At 49.9% G+C, this 19,684-nt stretch overlaps 1 protein-coding gene across 3 annotated transcripts in view; it reads right to left on the bottom strand.

Annotated features, from left to right (window-relative positions):
* Nucleotides 1–10,595, bottom strand: part of DGKZ (diacylglycerol kinase zeta) — a 141,950-nt gene extending 131,355 nt beyond the window's left edge. The window contains exons 1-2 of one of the 3 annotated variants that reach the window (XM_083455427.1): nt 10,478–10,595; nt 9,388–9,744 (exon numbers count right to left, since the gene is read on the bottom strand). In XM_083455427.1, coding sequence (XP_083311553.1) covers nt 9,388–9,656 — 269 coding nt within the window. In that variant the 5' untranslated portion in view covers nt 9,657–9,744; nt 10,478–10,595. Of the gene's footprint in view, nt 1–9,387; nt 9,930–10,138; nt 10,231–10,477 lie in introns of those variants that run through there. The other 2 variants (XM_083455430.1, XM_083455428.1) reach the window with 2 other exon arrangements.
* Nucleotides 10,596–19,684: the final 9,089 nt, after the last annotated feature.

Here is a 19,684-nt window from a genome sequence, read left to right as displayed (position 1 = left end):
GTTTGGAGGCCGCGTTCGGCAACCCCCAGAAAGAGAGTCAAGCCAACCGGGCGATTCGGCATTTGAAACAGGGCAAGTCCGCGGTGGCCACATATACCACGGAGTTCCGGCTGTTGGCACAGGACTTGACCTGGAATGACTCGGCACTGCGGGACCAGTATCTCGAAGGGCTTTCGGACGAGGTACTGGACCAGTTGGCCACAATGGAACGCCCCACCACGCTGGACACTCTCATTCAACGGAGTCTACAAATAGGCGACCGGTTGGAGGATCGTCGTCAGGCCCGGGGTCGCCGACACTTCCAGTTCACGGCACCAGCTTTTTCCGGCAGCCCCACGGTCACAACTGATTTAACGGAGGAGCCTATGCAGCTCGGGGCAGTGCGGCCACGCCTTTCCCCCGCAGAGAAGGCGCGGCGTCGGGATGGAAATCTCTGTCTTTACTGTGGCGGAAGTGGACACTTCGCTCGGTCCTGCCCTGAGAAACGCCAGCCGCAGGGAAACCGCCAACCCCAGTAGCTGATGGCCCTAGCTACCGGGGGTCCCAAACCGTACAGAATGGGCCCGCACCAATGGACTTGCAACATCTTATGGTTTCGGTACGTTTATACCCTCCAGGTGGGCCCTGGATCCTCACCCATGCTTTGGTAGATTCAGGGGCAACCCGCTCCTATATGGACGCTGCTTTTGCCGCCCATCATCAGGTGCCACTTCGGAACAAGCCAGTACCGGTCCAGGTGGAAGCGATTGACGGACGACTTCTGCGTTCAGGTGCCGTTACTCAGGAGACCCAGCCTCTGGTCCTGTGTCTCCAGCAGCACCGGGAGTTGCGAACTTTGGACATTGCCTCTATGCCCCGCTTCCCCCTGGTGCTCGGGATGGACTGGCTGGAAGCCCACAACGTTCAGATTGACTGGGTCAAACGGACCGTGCACTTCCCAGACCCATGTTCCCATGCTCAATCCGGAACGCTGGCGGCCGCGCCCTCAGAGGAGGCAGCACCCACGCTCCCAGCCGTGTACCAGGACTACCAGGACGTGTTCGAGGAACGGGGGGCAGACCAGCTGCCGCCGCATCGGCCTTTTGACTGCGGCATAGACCTCCAACCCGGAGCGCCTTTACCAGTGAGTCGCTTATATTCCCTAACAGAGCCAGAGCGCGAGGCTTTGCAGGACTTCTTGCGCAAAAACCTGGAGCGTGGGTTCATTAGGCCTTCCACCTCGCCCACCGCGGCGCCGGTGCTTTTTGTTAAGAAGAAATGTGGGGAACTCCGCCCTTGCCATGATTACCGAGCCCTGAACAAAATTACCGTCCCAGACCGGTACCCCTTGCCCCTTATCTCGGAGCTGCTGGAGCGGGTGCAAGGGGCACAGGTGTTCACCAAGCTGGACCTCCGGGGGGCCTACAACTTGATTCGGATCCGAGCCGGGGATGAGTGGAAGACAGCGTTTGGGACCCGGTACGGGCAGTTCGAATATTTGGTTATGCCTTTCGGTTTGTGCAACGCGCCTGCTGTGTTTCAACGCTACATCAACCACGTGTTTCAGGACCTGTTAGACAAGTACGTGGTGGTGTATTTGGATGACATACTGATTTACTCCCGTGACCCGGCTCGCCATGAGGGACATGTCCGGACCGTGCTGCAGCGCTTGCGTGAGCACCGTTTGTACGCAAAGCTCAGCAAGTGCGAGTTCCATCAGCGGACTGTGGACTTCCTTGGTCACCGGCTCTCTCCAGATGGGGTGCAAATGGACCCGGGGAAGGTGACAGCGGTTCAAGAATGGGCGGCACCCCGGAACCGCAAGGACCTACAGCGTTTCCTGGGGTTCGCCAATTACTACCGGTCCTTCATCGCTGATTATGCTCATCGCACCACCCCGTTGACCCGGCTACTGCGCCCAAAGACGCCGTTTTCCTGGGACAAGGAGGCAGAGGAGGCGTTTCAGGGGTTGAAGGCCTGTTTCCAGAGGGCACCAATCTTACAACATCCTGACCCCTCTCGACCCTTTGTGGTGGAGACCGACGCTTCCAGTACGGCTCTCGGTGCCGTCTTGTCTCAACAGATTGGTCCTGAAGCGCCACTCTTACCCTGTGCCTTCTATTCCCGCCAGCTCCTACCAGCGGAGCGTAACTATACTGTGTGGGAGCGGGAACTACTGGCCATCAAGGTAGCCTTTGAGGTCTGGCGCCACCATCTTGAGGGGGCACGACATCCGGTGGAGGTGAGAACCGACCACCGGAACCTGGAGTACCTCCAGACCACCCGCAAGCTGAACCAAAGGCAGATCCGGTGGGCGTTGTTCTTTTCCCGGTTCCAGTTCCGGATCCGCTACATCCCTAGCTCTCAGAATCAGAAGGCGGATGCCCTGTCCCGGAAACCTGACGACAACGCAGACACGGTACAGCAAGCAGAACCCACCACGATCCTACCTCCGGCTGCATTCCTGGCCACCCAGGAGGCGCAGCCACTGCAGGTTCGGGTGCGGGAACAGCAGCGGGTCGACGCTTGGGCCCAGGAACGACTCCGGGAGCTGGCTGAAGGGTCCAGCCCACAGTATCCGGGGCTGGTCCTGCATCAGGGCCTGCTGCTGCACCACGGTCGTCTGTACATCCCGTCAGGGCCACTACGGCTGGAGGTTCTCCGGATGGCCCATGATGCCCCAGCAGCGGGGCACTTTGGACGGTATCGGACCACCCATCTGGTCAGTCGAGAGTTTTGGTGGCCCCGCCTGAAGGCTGACGTGGCTCGCTACGTTGCTGGTTGTGATGTCTGCCGGCGCGCCAAGGGACCTACCGGGCGACCCCCCGGCCTACTTCAGCCATTGCCAGTTCCACCGCACCCTTGGCACACGGTTTCGTTGGACTTTGTAGTGGACTTACCCTCGTCTCGTGGCTGTACCTGCCTTCTGGTTTTCTCCGACCATTTCACCAAGATGGTGCACTGCGCTCCCTGTCCATCTGTACCCACAGCCAAGGAAACTGCTCAGCTGTACCTTCAGCATGTCTTCCGCCTGCATGGCCTACCTGAGCGCGTGGTGTCCGACCGGGGCGTTCAGTTCACATCCCGGTTCTGGCAAGCACTACACCAGACCCTCGGGACGGAGGTCTGCCTCTCGTCAGCCTACCACCCACAGACCGATGGCCAGACGGAACGGGCGAACGCGGTGCTGGAGCAGTACCTCCGGTGTTACTGCAGCTACCAGCAGGATGACTGGGTCGACCACCTGGCGTTGGCGGAGTTCGCCTACAATAACGCGGTGAATGCGTCCACCCAGCAGACCCCGTTCCAGGCCAGTTATGGTTATCATCCACGGCTGTTTCCAGAGGTGCTGCCGACATCCGCAGTCCCGGCGGTGACGGAGTGGCTTCAAGAGCTCCAGTCCCAGCAACAGCTTTTGGTGGAGCAACTGCACCAGGCCAAGGAAGCGTACAAGGCCCAGGCCGACCGCCACCGCCAGGTGGGGCCAGAACTTCGCGTCGGTGACCTGGTTTGGCTCTCCACTCGCCACCTCCACCCCTCTCGACCTTCGCGGAAGTTGGACGCCCGCTTCACCGGCCCGTTCCCTATCGTAGACCAAGTCTCTCCTGTGGCATTTCGTCTCCGGTTACCCGCAACCCTGAAGGTTCACCCGGTCTTCCACAGGTCCCTTTTGAGTCCGGTGGCCCCACCCGACGAGTTCCACCCGAACCGTCCCCGACCGCAGCCAGTGTTGGTTCGGGGAGAGCCTGAGTACGAGGTGGAACGCATCCTGGACTCCCGATACCGCAGGGGAAAGCTGCAGTATCTCATTGACTGGAAGGGGTACGGACCGGAGGACCGTTCCTGGGAACCAGCGGCCAACGTCCACGCACCTGCCTGCCTCCGAGAGTTCCATGCGACGTACCCCGGCAAGCCGGGTCCGGACCCTCGGTTGAGGGGGGGGCCTGGGAGGGGGGATGGTGTGATGGCCTGGGATTCCGATTCGGAGGATGAAACAGAGGAATCCCGGCCTGCACAGGAGTCCCCGCCTCCAGGGCCGGCTGAACTGGGGCCAGGCCTAGATGCTGAAGAGCCTGCACCTGTGGCAGTGAATCAGGAGCTGGCCCCAGGTGAAGCCCTTCTGGCCCCAGAGAGGCTTGACGACTCAGTGGCCACAGGTGAGCCTCCTCCAGGGCCCAGTAACCCTTCGGCCTCTCCTGATCTGCAGAGGTTTAGAGCAGAGAGGCGAAGGGAACTGGTTGCCCCCAGGAGGAGTGCTCGCCTTAAGGCCAGAGGAGGCGGGGCTCCTGGGGGCCGGGACCGCCCCTGGCCTTAGAAGAGGATAAAAGCCCAGTCAGCCCGGCCCCAGGTTGCGGGAGCAACGTCGTTGTTGGCTTCGGACCTTCCTGCGTTCCTGATCCCTGCTCGGCCTCCTGTTCCTGACTATCCGGTACTCCTGTTCCCTGCTCGGCCTCCTGTTCCCGACCATCCGGTGTTCCTGTTCCCTGCACAGCCTCCTGTTCCAGCATTCCTGTTCACCGCCCGGCACTCTGCCTCGGACCTTGCCCCTCTTCGTGTGGACTTTGCTACACCCAAGGTACCTTACCCCCGGGACCAGCACACATTTGTCCACAGACAGCTTTCTGGGTCATGTGGCCAACATGGCTAAACCACTTCTGGCACAACAGGATACCGTGACGGAAACCAGAGTTCATGGAAACGCCATTTACCTTCCTGCCACAGAGGTACCTATTTATCTACTTGCACCGGTGTGGTTTCGAACTGCTAGGTTGGCAGGAGCTGGGACAGAGCAATGGGAGCTCTCTCGATCACACGTATTCGAACCGCCGACCTTCCAATCAGCAAGTCCAAGAAGCTCAGTGGTTTAGACCACAATGCCACCCGCAAAATAGTATAACTAGGTTGTGTGCTCACCACACATTTAAATCATTCTTTAAACAGTGATGCAGCAATAAAACTGCTAGCACATTTGCAAAGCTAAGCAGGGTCCGGCATGGTTTCCTATTGGATGGGAGACTGCGTGCTGGGATTCCTGCATTCTAGTTGGAAGACTACAGAGCTGACCCTGATCCTACAGTTCTCCGTTTTTTGACAAATGCTGTGCAGGAATGGGAGGTGGTTAGAACAGCTCACAGCGTGCTGTACATACTGGGTTATGCATGCACATCCAACTCCTTTGATGTGCCCATGGATTTCCTCCTGCCTGGGTTCTCTTTGGACCTGGTGGTTAAGACTGCCATCTACCTGGTGTTCTTTAGAGGATCTGCAGTGTTAGGCAACAGGAGCATCTCAATTTTCCTCTTTGGAAATAGCTTGAATTTGTCTGGATTTGCATGTGCTAACCTGTGAGCACAGACTGACATACAAATGTGATAACATCACCTGGAACTTTTCACTCTTGGCACTCCCTTGCTGTATCCAAATTCCCCCACCTGTAATGTTTACAGCAGCAGCTCCAGCATTTCGGAATGCCTTGCGTTAAACACAGGTTTGAGCTATCCCAGGACTTAAACAAGCCTAAGGAGGACAGAGAAGTACTGAGAGCCGGATGGTTGCTGTATGCAAAACCTGAATATTAAATTCCATCTCACTAGGATTGTTCTGTGTCCTGATTCTTACTCCTAACAATCCCAGTTGCGTAATCTGCTACACTACACAGTCGCTTACTAGATTACAACCCAAGAGTCAAGACTGGTTCTGCATATTGTACTGCAACAGTATGTGTCTGTGACTAGGCCTGGCTTTCTGCACAAGACCAATTCTGGTTTAGAGACATTGCCAGGCTCATCATCCTGTCTCTGCCTTTCTTTCTTTCTTTCTTTCTTCAGATTCCAGGTTGGACAGTGATATAAGATGCTGATCTTCCTTCCATTCTGGTCAGAAAGTTTATTGGCATGAATAATACAGCCGCCCTGTGGAGCGCCCTCCCGTCAGATGTCAAGGAAATAAACAGCTATCTGACTTTTAGAAGACATCTGAAGGCAGCCCTGTTCAGAGAAGTTTGAAATGTTTGATGTCATATTGTGTTTTAATTTGTTGAAAGCTGCCCAGAGCTGTTGTTGTTGTTGTTAAGTTGGTTAATAAAGGATATTCTGACACTGACTGATATATTTTCTTCTTAAGGCATTTCACAGGCTGCGGCACACAGACACCCCCCGCAAACAGAACAAGTTTTCTGTGCCTAAAAGGTGTCTGTATGCATCCTTGACTGCTTAAAAAGCGACGTTTTGAACATTTTGTCCTGACTGACAACTCCATGAGTCACTTTCAACAACTATCACAGAATTAATTATAACTAGAATTTGCAAGTGTTACAGGTGGAAAATGTAGGTGTGAAGGGTGGGGTTTTTTTGGGTCATCAGAAGAGGCATACAAAGTTTGCTAATGGTCCCAATCAGAAGAAAATTGGAACTCAAGGATGGAGTTTTCAGAACTTTCTATCGAAAGAACCCTTGGCCAGATAGGACGATGAAGCAGCTTCCCAGAAAATCCAAATGGTTCATATTGGTTTGCAATATGTTCCATTCCTCCCACAGGGATTCTGGGATAATTGCAGCAAGTTAATCCATTCATAAAACATACCCTGCGCACCTGGAGAAATATAGCTTGGAAGGCAAATCCTGTTCACTTCCCTTTCCCAGCCTTGATAATCCCTCACTCATGGTGGCATCCAGGCCAGAATGCTTTTAAGCTTCAGAAAGTAGACCATTGTGTGCACCATGTTAGGGCAAGTCATGCCTCTGGCTTTAAGTTATCCCCCCTGTGTCCAGCTGCAACATACAATAAGGCACTTAATGGTGGCATTAATAAGCAGTGTGTAACCTGGAAGCAGTCCTTTGCTTCTGACCGTAGGAGCTGTTTGACAGCAGAATGGTCTCCCTTGGGAGGTGGTGGACTCTCCTTCAGAGGTTTCCACCCATGGGCATAGCCAGGATTTATGTTGGGGGTTACTTAAGTATTTTTATTGATTTACATGATTGGGCGGGCAGCTGCCCCCCTGCCCTCCGGCTACGCCCATGTTTCTACCTGTCCTGGATGCTTGAGCTGAGATCCCTGCATTGCAGGGAGTTGGACCAGATGACTCTCAAAGTCCCTAGGTGTCCTCCAGATATTTTGGGTGACAACTCCCCCTAGCCCACGCTGGCTGGGGCTGATGAGAATTGTCATCCAAAACATATGGAGGCACTGGGTTGGCAAAGGCTGTTGCAAAGTTTCTAGAGCATAGCTCACAGATCATGCTGCACACCTGCTAAGAATGACTAAACGTTTTGAGCCGGGGCATTTGAACAGCAACTTTCCACAACCTCCGTTTGATGTTCTGGCACATAACCATTAAGTGTCCAAGGAAACATTTCTCCTTGGGCAACAATCTTCTTCCTGTGAGAAGCCAGAGATATGCCTTTCCTGGTCCTTGGATGAAGCATTTTGTCCATATATACTGTGGGGATCACATGTGCTATAGCAGCACCATTCATTTTCCTGAATTTTAGCCCCATGGACCCCAGATCTGCTGTGCACAAAGCTGGCTACCCAAGTCATTCTAGGAGACCCTAAGCACAAGTCTATTACTAGTTAGTTACAGCCTCTCTCCCTCCCTCCATTGAGCTCAGAGCAGGGCTTTGGCTTCACAACAACCCTGCAGGGTAGGTTAGGCTGAGAAAGTGACTTGTCCTTTCAGTGAGCTTGAATGAGAGTGATACTTGAATGGGGATGTAAGCCCGGGCACTTTCCACATCTAAATCTAGCATTTGAATCCCTGCAACATACAAATTCATCAGATAGTTAGATCAGCGTTCTCAGATGCAAGGAACAGTGTTTGAATTTTATCTGTTTGCAGTAGAAACACTAGTATCCATGAAGCAAGAATGTTTTCTATATAAAGTATTTTCCTGCATATGCTGTTCAGGACAGAGGGTTTCTCCATGAGTGTACAGTGAATCACTTCAAACCGCCATCAGTTATTGACTGCTGAAGTGTTTATATGGGGATGATCAGGGAGAGTCAGCATGCAAGGCTGGTAAGGCGATGGCAGCTTCTGTGGGGGAGAATGAGCAAGCTTTTTAGTATCACAAAGCTCTTCTTCAAGCAACCTGGCAAGCTTTAAATTTAGCTCTGAGCTTTCAGGCATAGTGAACCATGGCTTCTTATATTCTGTGACACCCAGTTTTGTTTGTTTAATGCTACCAACTTAAAGTGCTAAGGGGTTATTATAAAGCTGGTAACTAACGTGGCATTGCAAAGTAATATACCGGGTACTTGGAGTTATTTTTAGCTTTAATAGAGAACAGCTCGAAAGCTTTCACATTGTCACCTACGGAAACCCGATTTACAATTTACAAAAACAATAGCTTAGGTTACAGGGTACGAATTATTTACTCCCTTGTTTCTCCGTTACTCACAGGCCCATTTAGTGACAACTGTCCTTCGACCTTCTTGTCCCACCACCCCATTTTACTCCTGTACAGGTACATGTGTCCTTCTGATCCCTTCAGCTAATGCAGCCACCAAGTCTTGGCATCAGCTAGAATGAAGTCTGTAGGTTCATAACAGGAGTCCTGCCCTGGACCAAGAAGAATGGGACTTCTCCTCGCTGGAGACATCACAGACATGAGTATATGGACTGGGATCTCAGCTAAGCATGTTGGCTACTGGCTCAGACCCAAGTCGATAGCCTCACTATAACCGGGTCAAAAAGAATGGCTTGGGGTGGTGCGCTTTCAAAGGCAGAGACAAATACAGGAAACACAAATGACTGTATCTGATTTAAATTTATTTTCTCGACCACCCCCGCCTCCAGGTTTCCCAGTCATACACTTCGGACGTTTTTCTGCCTCACTTCCTTATTTACATTTCTCTGCCATCCACAGATGCTTAAAGTGTTTTTCAGGGGGAAGGGAAAGAGATTGTATGCGAGGGTAAAATTACATTGATTTAGCCGATCAATTCCCTAGTTATATTAAATCTGTTACGACCATCTATAATGATAAAGGGGGAGCTAAGTGGTTATTGCACTCCAGCTCTTATCGACCTCATTCAGCATGGCCAACAATCAGGGATGATGGAAGTTGCAGGACAACTACAACTGGAGGGGGGGAGCCACATTGGCTATTCCTGTACTTGAGACACACACAAACACACCTAGACTTTTGGCTGCTGACTGAAAAAGACTAAGGTTGCAACCCTAGGCACACTGACTTGAGTCTGAGTCCCCATAAACTCAGCGGAATTTATTTGCAAGCAAACATGCATGGGACTTGGGTGTTGCTCTGCCCTGTGTTTCCCCCAGACCGGCTTTCTGGTAGTTCACAAAACATTCAAAGTGAGCAGAAAACCACCTGAAGACTCACTGAAATGTCTTGCTTTTCCTAAAACCAGCCCCCTTGGCGACTTGACCGGAGGAAGCCTTACCTGTAGGACACCTGTTTTCTGATGGTCAAGTGCAGAAACTGATCCTCCACCTGTGCCCTTAGGGACGGGCCTGCTTCGGCTCTCTCCTCTTCCGGCTGCGGGTTCAAGTTGTGGCCCAGCTGCAGGCTGGGGGGCAGTGACTTCCCGGCTCCGAGAACCCTCCATTCTTCTCTTGCAGAGCCTTGCCAGCTCGCTTTAGCTCCCCGGGCTGCTTCCTCTTCTCCAGCAGAATCGCATCCTCTCCAGGTCCTGGGAGAAGCTTCGGCCATTCTCTCCCAAGGAAGACGGACTCCGGCACTTGCTACCCAAAGGAGCACAATACTCAGCCCTGCTGTTCTTGGCGGTGGGCTTGGATTTCTTCGGAAGGAAGGAGAGCGAACAAGGAAGTCAGCTTGCTTGGCTGAGAAGATTTGACAGGTTCTTCAATGGGTGGCTATTGTTGCTTTAGAATTATCACTCATCAGCCTCATTCATTCAGGAAAACAAAAGCACGAGGAATTCCGGGGAGGGAGGGAGATCCCAGAAACTTAGACAAGACGGAGGAATTACCCCTCCCCAAATCCAGCTGCCTTTCCAGAATGGCAGGAAGATATTTTAAAAATAGGAATAAGAAGTGAATATGACGGCCAAAAGAGAAAAGGAGGCAGCGAACTCGGGAAGGATCAATTTCCCCCAGAGGAGATGGGGAAGCCGCCTTCTTTTTCTGTTCTTGCTGGAGGGAGAAATGGACCAGTCAGGGTTTCTTCATGACCTGGGATCCGATGCTCTCCTCCACCTCGGCGTCTTCCTCCAGAGCAGCCAGGACAGCAGTGATAAGAAAGCACCCGCGGAAAAGGAGAGACTCCGCGGACCCTGCTGCCGCAGAAGACAAAGCAAAGGAGGGGGGAGAGGGAGGGAAGGGGGCTGTGCTAACGCTACACCGGAGAGCAATGTCACCTAAGAGAGACTCGGAAGCCGGCACTTAACCCTTTATAATCCAGGCAGAACTGAGCCCTGGAACTGTGACCTGGTCCTAGAATGCCCTGAGATCTGGTTGAGAAAGGATTCGATCTTAAAGAGAGGGGGTTCCCCAGGGATCATCTAGTCTGACCTCCGTGCACACGTGGAAAATCCGAAGGGTGTGAACAAGACCACACGCGAAGAAGAAAGGTGGGTGAGTGGTCTGCTAGGGTGATTTCTGATGGACAAAGAATAGGGTTCATCCAATAATAGCGTGTTTTTATTTATTTATTTAAAAATAGTGGACGGGGCGTAGCTGTTTCTTTGGCAACTCGGTGATCTCCAGCTGTTTCAGACTAGTCGCATCCAGCTGTAGTCCAAAACAGCTGGAGGGCACCAGGTGCTGTACAAAAAGAGTGAATAGATGTTTTAATTCACATTTTTTTTGTCTTAGGCAAGTCACGCCTCTGTAAAATGGAAATAATAATGACCTGCCTCGCAAAGGAAACACCGTGAAATCATTTTTTTTTTTAAAATCCTGCTTACTTATCCGTATAATGAGGTGGGAGTAAAAATGGGTGATTGCAGGAAACAGATGGGAATGAAACTTTTATAGCTTGCTGTACTATATATAGTGCTATCAAAATAATAAAATAATAAAAAGGACTCTTAGGGGGTGTAAGGCTTTAGCTTCTTCCTCTGGAAAAATGGCTGCATGTTTGCCTTTAGCATAAGGGAATAAACTTCAGGTAAATCTCATTATCCCAAGACTCTCCCAATTTATTATTGCTGGTTAAATGTGATTCTCTCCAGAGCTGACACCTCCCTTGCTCTCTGGGCATCAAATAGTTGGGCAACTGTCAGAGGTGCCTACTGGACAGTGCCCAGGACACGAATCATAATAAAAGACAAAATGCATGCATGTACATAATGTGGGCATTCTTTAAAGGTTTTTGCTTTTATATCTTTAGTTCTTTCCGGGATGAGTACTTTTATACTCTACAAGGTGAATACTCAAGTCTTCCTTTACAAGAAACAAAAGCATGTCAACAATTAAAAATTGAACACCTTTCCTTCTCACCAATATACCCTAATTCTTATTTATTTCCCACCCACCCCCTATTGCTTATTTGGAATCCCGTGCACTTCCCCTCTCTAACACAGGAGGGCACAGTTTCCATTTTTTATCCCCCCACCCCCAAAATGAAACAGGTATTTTTCTTCCAGCAGCTTGGCTATCCACTAACGAAGTTGCCTAACACATCCTCCTGTGCTTCCAGGGAAGGGTCAGGGCAAGTGGAATTCTTCCTAGGTCTTCTTGCATTAAGAGAGTCATGGAATATTGCATCCATCGTCTCTACATCTCTACCCTGCTCCCATGTCTCTTGGTCACACTGGAAAGTATGCACCTGGATTCTAGAGGCTAAGACAGCACTGTCCCAAAAAGCAAGCACGACTTGGTGAATGGGCAGGGATGCTCTGAGGACTGGACTAAATTATACCAGTAGAAACTGGCTCTATTACATGAAGTACCCAGCCAAAGAGGATGTACAGCACATGCAGATATTTATTCTCTAAAGAACCAATTTGATCTTGATGCACAAAGATCAGGTAACATTCAGAAATATTCCCTTCCTCTCTCTCTCTCTCTCTCTCTCTCTCTCTCTCCCACTACCACCCCCACATGTATGTATGTATGTATGTATGTGAAACCACAGCAGGATTGTGCCTGGTCTGCATTTGTAATTCAGGGGATGAGGCATCTGACTGTCCTCTCCAGAGATCTGTAGTGCCATTTATATACAGTTTCTTATCACCAAAGGGTGTGAATCTGCTTGGCCACCAATCCTTCCTGTTAACCAGAATCTTGGCCTTGTTGCTGACCTCTCATCCATTGCCAAGAAGAGGAGGAGGAGGAGGAGGAGGAGGAGGAGTTTGGATTTGATATCCCACTTTATCACTACCCTAAGGAGTCTCAAAGCGGCTAACATTTTCCTTTCCCTTCCTCCCCCACAACAAACACTCTGTGAGGTGAATGAGGCTGAGAGACTTCAGAGAAGTGTGACTAGCCCAAGGTCACCCAGCAGCTGCATGTGGAGGAGCGGGGAAGTGAACCCGGTTCACCAGATTATGAGTTCACCACTCTTAACCACTACACCACACTGGCTCTCTTGAGAGCAGGCAGCCTTTCAGTAATGGAAAGGAAAAGGCATCAGAGTGCGTTCCTCTCCTACTTTCTCTTAGCTGTCTCATAAAGCCCAACCAGGTTCAGTGCTGCCATCTTTCTTTTTCTGGGACTCAGTTATCCTCCTGCACCAAAGGGGATTTCAGCATGGCATGCACGCATATCTGCGAGAAGGAGCTGCTTGAGATGTGCAAGAGAAACCGTGCCTGCTCTTTGCAGACCCGAAACCACCATGAGGAAATAATGTCAGCAGCGCCTGGGAAGTGAAAGGGTCCTTGAGTCTGCGCACCAGAAACAAGTCATGTCACTTGTGTGACATCTCCGCCTTTTACATTCTCTTTGCCTCGCTAGGGTTACACCCATCAATCGCTTGACATCTCAGCCCCCCACACTTCCCACATCTTCCTACTGCCTTGTCGTGACTTGTCATTTAGCCAAACTCCCCAGGCTTTCCTTTCAAATCTCTCCCATGACTCAGCCCCATCAACCCCCAGATAGCATTAGTTCCTCTTCTCTAGATCAGCTGTCATCTCCTCTGCCCAAGGTGCACATTCAGCCAGTGAAATGTACATTCATTTGGTGTATCTTACTTGCCTCAGCATACAAGATACTATCAAATGGTGGCACTTTGTTAGAGTAAGGCTTGGACTATGGGCTATTTTTGCTGCACCTATGCTCTTATTTCCACCTTCCCAAGAGAGAGCCCAGCTCTGCATGGGCCTCACAGTAGCCAGAGTAGCCAGAAATGGGTGGCTAGATAACACGCCTTTCAAAAAATCATTTGGCTCCAAGGATTAATGCTCCCTTTTGCCCATGAACAGAGATCAGCCTTGCAATTGCTTTATTTCTCCTCTACTAGACCACTGAAATACAAAAATGGATTCTGTGCTGTTTAAAGCTCAATGTTCTTTATGCTTCTGCCAGATAGCCAGAGGCTGATCTAGCTGAGTCAATATGCTTCTCACATTTAAAACCAGCCTAAGGGGATTTCACAGCAAACATGACTCTGAAACTCTCCATGGGCAAAGGAAGCTGGGTGGGGGATTCTAGGGAGAAAGTGACTGTCGGGGAGGGGGGGAGAGTTAGTCACCCACTTGTCTCTCTTCTCCAGTGCAGGCCACTTCCTCCTGTTGGTCACTGCAGCTGCTGCTGCAATGTAATGTGTGTAGCTTGCTAACCAAGTCTCAAGTTGGCTTGTTGATAATCGGGAATACAGTGGTACCTTGGTTTAAGAACAGCTTAGTTCAGGGGTCAGCAACCTTTTCAACAGGGGGCTGGTCCACTGTCCCTCAGACCTTGTGGGGGGCCAGACTATATTTTTTTTTGGGGGGGGAATGAACAAATTCCTATGCCCCACAAATAACCCAGAGATGCATTTTAAATAAAAGCACACATTCTACTCATGTAAAAACACCAGGCAGGCCCCACAAATAACCCAGAGATGCATTTTAAATAAAAGCACACATTCTACTCATGTAAAAACATGCTGATTCCAGGACCGTCCGCGGGCCGGATTTAGAAGGCGATTGGGCCGGATCCAGCCCCCGAGCCTTAGTTTGCCTACCCATGGCTTAGTTTATGAACAACTTGGATTAAGAACACTGCAAACCTGGAAGTAGGTGTTTTGGTTTGTGAACTTTGCCTTGGAATAAGAACATGTTTCGCTTCCTGTTGAGTGTGTTTCATTTGTAAATTGAGTCCCCCACTGCTTTGGGAAAGCACGCCTTGGTTGAAGAACGCTTTGGTTTAAGAACGGACTTCCGGAACGGATTAAGTTCGTAAACCAAGGTACGACTGTAGTTGCTGCAGCAAACACTAATAGCAAAACACATTCTCAAAGTGCCTGCCAGGCATTGCTCAACTACAGTTCCCATCACCCCTGGCCATTGGCCATGCTTATTGAGGTTGATGGGAACTGTAGTTCAGTAACATCTGGAGGGCCAATGGTTTCCCACTCCTGATATACCTAAGGCAGCAGCAAGAGGTATCAGCAGACGGCTGTGGGGAGGGGGTAACCCTAAGTTAACAGAAGTACAAAAATGTATCGGAAAAAAGGTCTGAGTGGGAAACTCCAAAACAGCCTAATGAGGACTGGTTATGCTCTGTGGCCACTGAGTGTCTGTTGGGGGGGGGGGGTGGAGGGAGAACAGAGCAGTAGCCTCTGGATTTGGCCCATGAAGCCCTTGGAGTTAACCCCGCCCACCTTGCCCACACCTGATGTCATTTGACAATAAGGCATGGGAAAGTCCAAGCCCTTCTCCAAAGGGAGAACTGGGAGCCGCTTCTAAATTAGCTCCCAATTCCTCCTTTGCAGCTATGGCTTAAGCTGGGCACCCTTATCTGAGATGGTGCTCCAGTTTCTTCCTTCGCAGCTGCAGCATGAATTCAGAAGAAGTGTCAGATTCCAGATGCCAGGAAAAAAATATGGGAGCATTCCTGTTTGCTGTGCCCTAGAAGAGTTGTTCGTGAAACTGACCAGACAGGCAGCTCCCTATGTTCCTATTTTTTCTTCATTTGGCCACATAGTTGTGGCATCACAGAAGTGCCCAGAACAAAGCAGTTTCCGCTCCAATGCCACACTTTCTCCTAAAAGAGCAACAAGGTCAGAGAGAGAGTTTTCTCCCACAGCTAAAAATGAAATTTTTGCTATCTCCGCCTCCTCACTTGCTTTTCACAGTGCCTGTCTCACACTCACAAGCAATCATTGACGCAGACATTTTCTTTTTGCCTGAATGTACCTGGAGGCACTTGGTGAGTTTTGCTGAGCCCACGGGCTTCTGATAAGCTGCAGGAGAATCTGTTGCCGTGTGACATGACAAGGATTAACGTACTCCACTTGACCGTCTCCCTCAAAATGGCATAATTCATTCTGTATAATGACAATTGAGATCCTTAAAGAATAAAGTCCGAGAAAATCAAGGCTTCCGTTAAATTTACTTGGAAGCAAGCCCAGTTTGAAATCAGTGGGGCATACTTCTGAATAAACATCCATAGGATCAAGTTGCATAGCCAAATAAGAAGAACTATACATAAAGCCATATATTGGGCTTCTCTCCTCTGAACATCCAGCAGAATGAGGTGGTAAAAGCAGAGGCGGATTTAGGGCAGTGTGACTGGTTCCCCCACACTGGGTGCCAATCCTAAAGGGCGCTGTAGGGCAACACAGCTAGAAGAAGAAGAAGAAGAGTTTAGATTTGATATCCCGCCTTTCACTCCCTTTAAGGAGTCTCAAAGCGGCTAACATTCTTCCTCTGTGAGGTGAGTGGGGCTGAGAGAGTGTGACTGGCCCAAGGTCACCCAGCAGCTGCATGTGGAGGAGCGGAGACGCGAACCCGGTTCCCCAGATTAGGAGACTACCGCTCTTAACCACTACACCACACTGGCTCTCAGCTATGTGCAGAATGGAAGGCAAAAGGTGGGGGCTGCTGTATTTTGGCCTCTCACAGGGCACCACTGAAATCTGAAACACCAAAGTCCCACCCCCCCCTTGTAAAATCCTGAGGCGGTTGAATGGCTTGTACCACTGCAGGTAGGGGGTATCATAGTGTATCACTTCCCACATAAAATATTTCGTTTCAGTTTCAAAAAAATAAGCAAACAAATGCATCAGGAAGGACAATTCAAAATTTATAGTTGAAGGTTTTTGTGTGTGTTTTTTAATGTGGGAAACTTGTTTTAAAAAAGATCTTCCACCTGTAGTCGGGAATGGCACATGCCATTCTGTCACCTCAGGATTCTGCCATTGCCTTATCCCATAAGGCAAGAGGCTATGATTTTTCCATTTAAAATTATGGGGCTATGTATCCCTGGATCCAGTCAGCTATGTATCCCTTCCCCACTAATCTGTGCTGGGGTTTCTTGCCTTTCACCCATAATGTTTCCAAGGCAGCATACAAATCAAAACATTTACAAGAATAATGCAATTAGGCCATCTGACAGCCAGTGGACTGTGTGCTGGAATTTGTGCAAACTTCTTTAAGCGTGAGTCCCTGGATGCTGTCGGACCACAACTCCCATCATCCTTGATCATTGGTTAAGCTAGTAGAGATGATGGGAGTTGTAGTCCAACAAATATCTGGTACCCAAGGTTGAAGAACTGTATAGAGTGTAAGACCAGGAACAGGAAGATCCTGGTGTATGTTTGGACAAAACTTCAGTACAATCTTTATCCTTGTTGATCCCTCCAAAGGGTGATTATCCTTGCTAACAACTTACCTGGACAAATAGTCTGGAAGTCAGTTGTTCCAGTCTCAAAGAGGATAGGGCGCCTTTTCACTCTGCTGATGATGTCACATAGTCCCAGTTGCTGGGAGAGATACAAAAGCCTTTGCTTCAAAATTTTAGCCCATGGAAAAGATTAATCTCCGAGCGAACTGTTGTAAATATGTCCACAGAAATAAAAATTTATCTGGGAGCAATGCTCAGCTAATGCTTAGCTGCCTTGGTCACAGCATCTTGGTCACTGATGAGCTTGAGATTCTATCAGGGGAAATGATTGAGTTTGTTGAGCATGACCTGCTCCTTATAAACCTCATTACAATGATTTCGTCTGGCTCCATTACTCTCCAAATGGCCCTTCTGCCTGTCAACACATGCGGTGAGTGATAAGCTGCCGCAGCAGGTCAAGGAACTGCAACGCGCTGACCCTCCTGCCCCAGGTTTCAGGAATACTAGTAGCAGGGCTTCCCCGTCTGAACAACACACACCCTTTCCCAAAACCATGGGGCTGAAGGAGGGGGGAGCTGTGTCTACTGCAGGAGGGAAGCATATATCTTTAATTCAGTTATATGTACTTACAACTATGAGGATGAAACTAATACAAGTGGGTTATATCTAACAGTATCACTCAGCAGAGAGCAAGAAGGCTTCTGTCAGTGGAATGGGAAGAGAAGCAAGTTTCAGTAATTCTGCCCTCCCCCTCCTGAAGCTCCAGAGGATTGGGGGACCCTCCTTACCATCAGTTGAATGACACTATAGGGTGGCCCATTGTGTCTACACCTACTCTACTTCTGAACTGCTTGGGGTTCTCAGCCAATTATCATCTTGCTGGCATCCATTTGTCCTGGGAGACAATAGAAGAGTTTGCCTTTGGGGGTGAGGTCAAGCCCTTGGACGTTGGCAGTGCCTGCTGTGGCTATATATACCTGAAGGGGCGTCTCCACCCCCATTGTTCAGCCAGGACACTGAGGTCCTCCTCCAAGGGCCTTCTAGCGGTTCCCTCCCTGCAAGAAGTGAGGTTACAGGGAACCAGGCAGAGGGCCTTCTTGGTAGTGGTGCCTGCCCTGTGGAACATCCTCCCAACAGATGTCAAGGAAAGAAACAACTATCTGACTTTTAGAAAACATCTGAAGGCAGCCCTGTTTAGGGAAGCTTTTAATGTTTGAAGTTTTATTCTGTTTAATATTCTGTTGAGAGCCACCCAGATGGGGGGGGGGTATAAATAAATTTATAACTACTACTACTACTACTATAGAGACTGATGCAGGAGACATATGTTTTGTTGCAGCTGGGGCAGATGAAGGCACCCAGTTGTGCTGCTGCAGAAGCACCATGGCATTTCTTCTCTCTGAAATTTTTGGTTAATTGCTCATCTTCCCTTCAACTAATCAATAAATTAATTATTTTCTGCTGGGGCTTATGCTGTTGCTTCAATTTATTAGCTGCCCCAGCCTGAACGAGAAAAAAAAGGCAATGTTTCTTGGTGACTATGCATGCTGACCAGAGAATGTACAAAATACAGTCAAGATACGTACATTCCCCAAAGTCTGTTGGATATTATACATAATGGCCAGAAAATGTACAAATTTCAGCTGAGATATCTACATTCCCCAAAACCTGTATATCGACTGGCACAATTCCCTCTTCGTGGAATGATTATGCGCACATTCTCCATGAGGCCTGTTGAATATGCACCAGGAGGGGGGATGTAAAGACTGGAGTTAACTTGTCAGTCTGTGACAATTCAATTACAGCATAAACGTATGCCAAATGTCCCTTCACAGCAGCAGTAAAAGATGACAACAGAATCATTTTAGCATTGCTGAGTAAAGTAGCCATACGATTAGTATTTAAATGGATGCAAAATGAGCACAGCGACTCTTCACGGCAGATGTGCTGGCTGACAACACAATCATCTTGCTGAACAGATTCCCACCTGTTGTGGGAAACCAAACGAATAGAACTGGAAAGGTGAAATGCAGCAGACTGATGCTGGACTTTGCCCTTGAACAGGGGTCGGCAACCTAAGGCCCATGGGCCACAAGCAGCCCACAGGGGCCGTTTAACCGACGCACAAGCCACCCCTGAACCGAGCCGCCGTTCAGTGAGTCCCCACGTGCTGTGCTAAACCGACATGGCGCAGGGAATCGCTTCTGTGGTGCCAGAAATCACGTCTGCACATGCGCAGACACTGGAAATCGCATCTGTGCAGACACCAGAAATTGCATTTGCGCAGACGTTAGAAATCACACACACGTGATCTGGCCCACAGAGGGATCTCCGCTGGCGTGAACCAGTCCAGGCGAAGTAAACCTTGCCGACCCCTGACCTTGAAGGTCCTTTGATCTGAGATGGCCACCTCCATCGCTAAGGGAGGGAACCTGGTAGGCTGAAAGCTTCTCCTGCTGGTTCCTGAACAAAGTCCTGACATTCCATTGCCATTTTTTATTTGCAGCAATGGCTGGTGTTGCACTAGCATCTATTCCTATGGATTAAAAGATCAATACAGAAATTGGTCCATTAGGGCAAATGCAACATTGTCTTACCATCCTCAACTGGCCCCTACCTACCTGTCTGTCTACTGACTTACATCCCATCCAGGAGGTGGTATTTGCTTTTACCTTCCTCCTCCTCAGTATCAGTCTCACCCTTGCAGATCTCAGCCTGGAGGAGGGCAGGAGCAAAACTAGGATGTGGGCTTATCATTGGTTCTAGCGCCACCTGCTGTTGACCTCTCTGCCTTCCTCCCTGTCATGAACTGGCACGACAACAGGGAGGAAGAAGAGGATCCTGGCAAGGGGTGCAGCCGGGACTGGGACACACGGGGCAAGCTGGGGATGGGGAAGGTGAGGTTGGTGTAGGAAGTATTCACAGGGTGACAGAGGATGACGAGAGGGTGGGGGCACTGGCGGAGGAAGAGGAGTGAGGGGGAAGCGCCCTGCCCCCAGCAGCGCG

This window comes from Podarcis tiliguerta (genome assembly GCF_965153285.1).
Source record: "Podarcis tiliguerta genome assembly, chromosome: 1".
Classification (NCBI taxonomy): domain Eukaryota; kingdom Metazoa; phylum Chordata; class Lepidosauria; order Squamata; family Lacertidae; genus Podarcis; species Podarcis tiliguerta.
The sequence above is the reverse complement of the archived record's forward strand: the minus strand, read 5'-3'. Positions and strand labels throughout refer to the sequence as shown.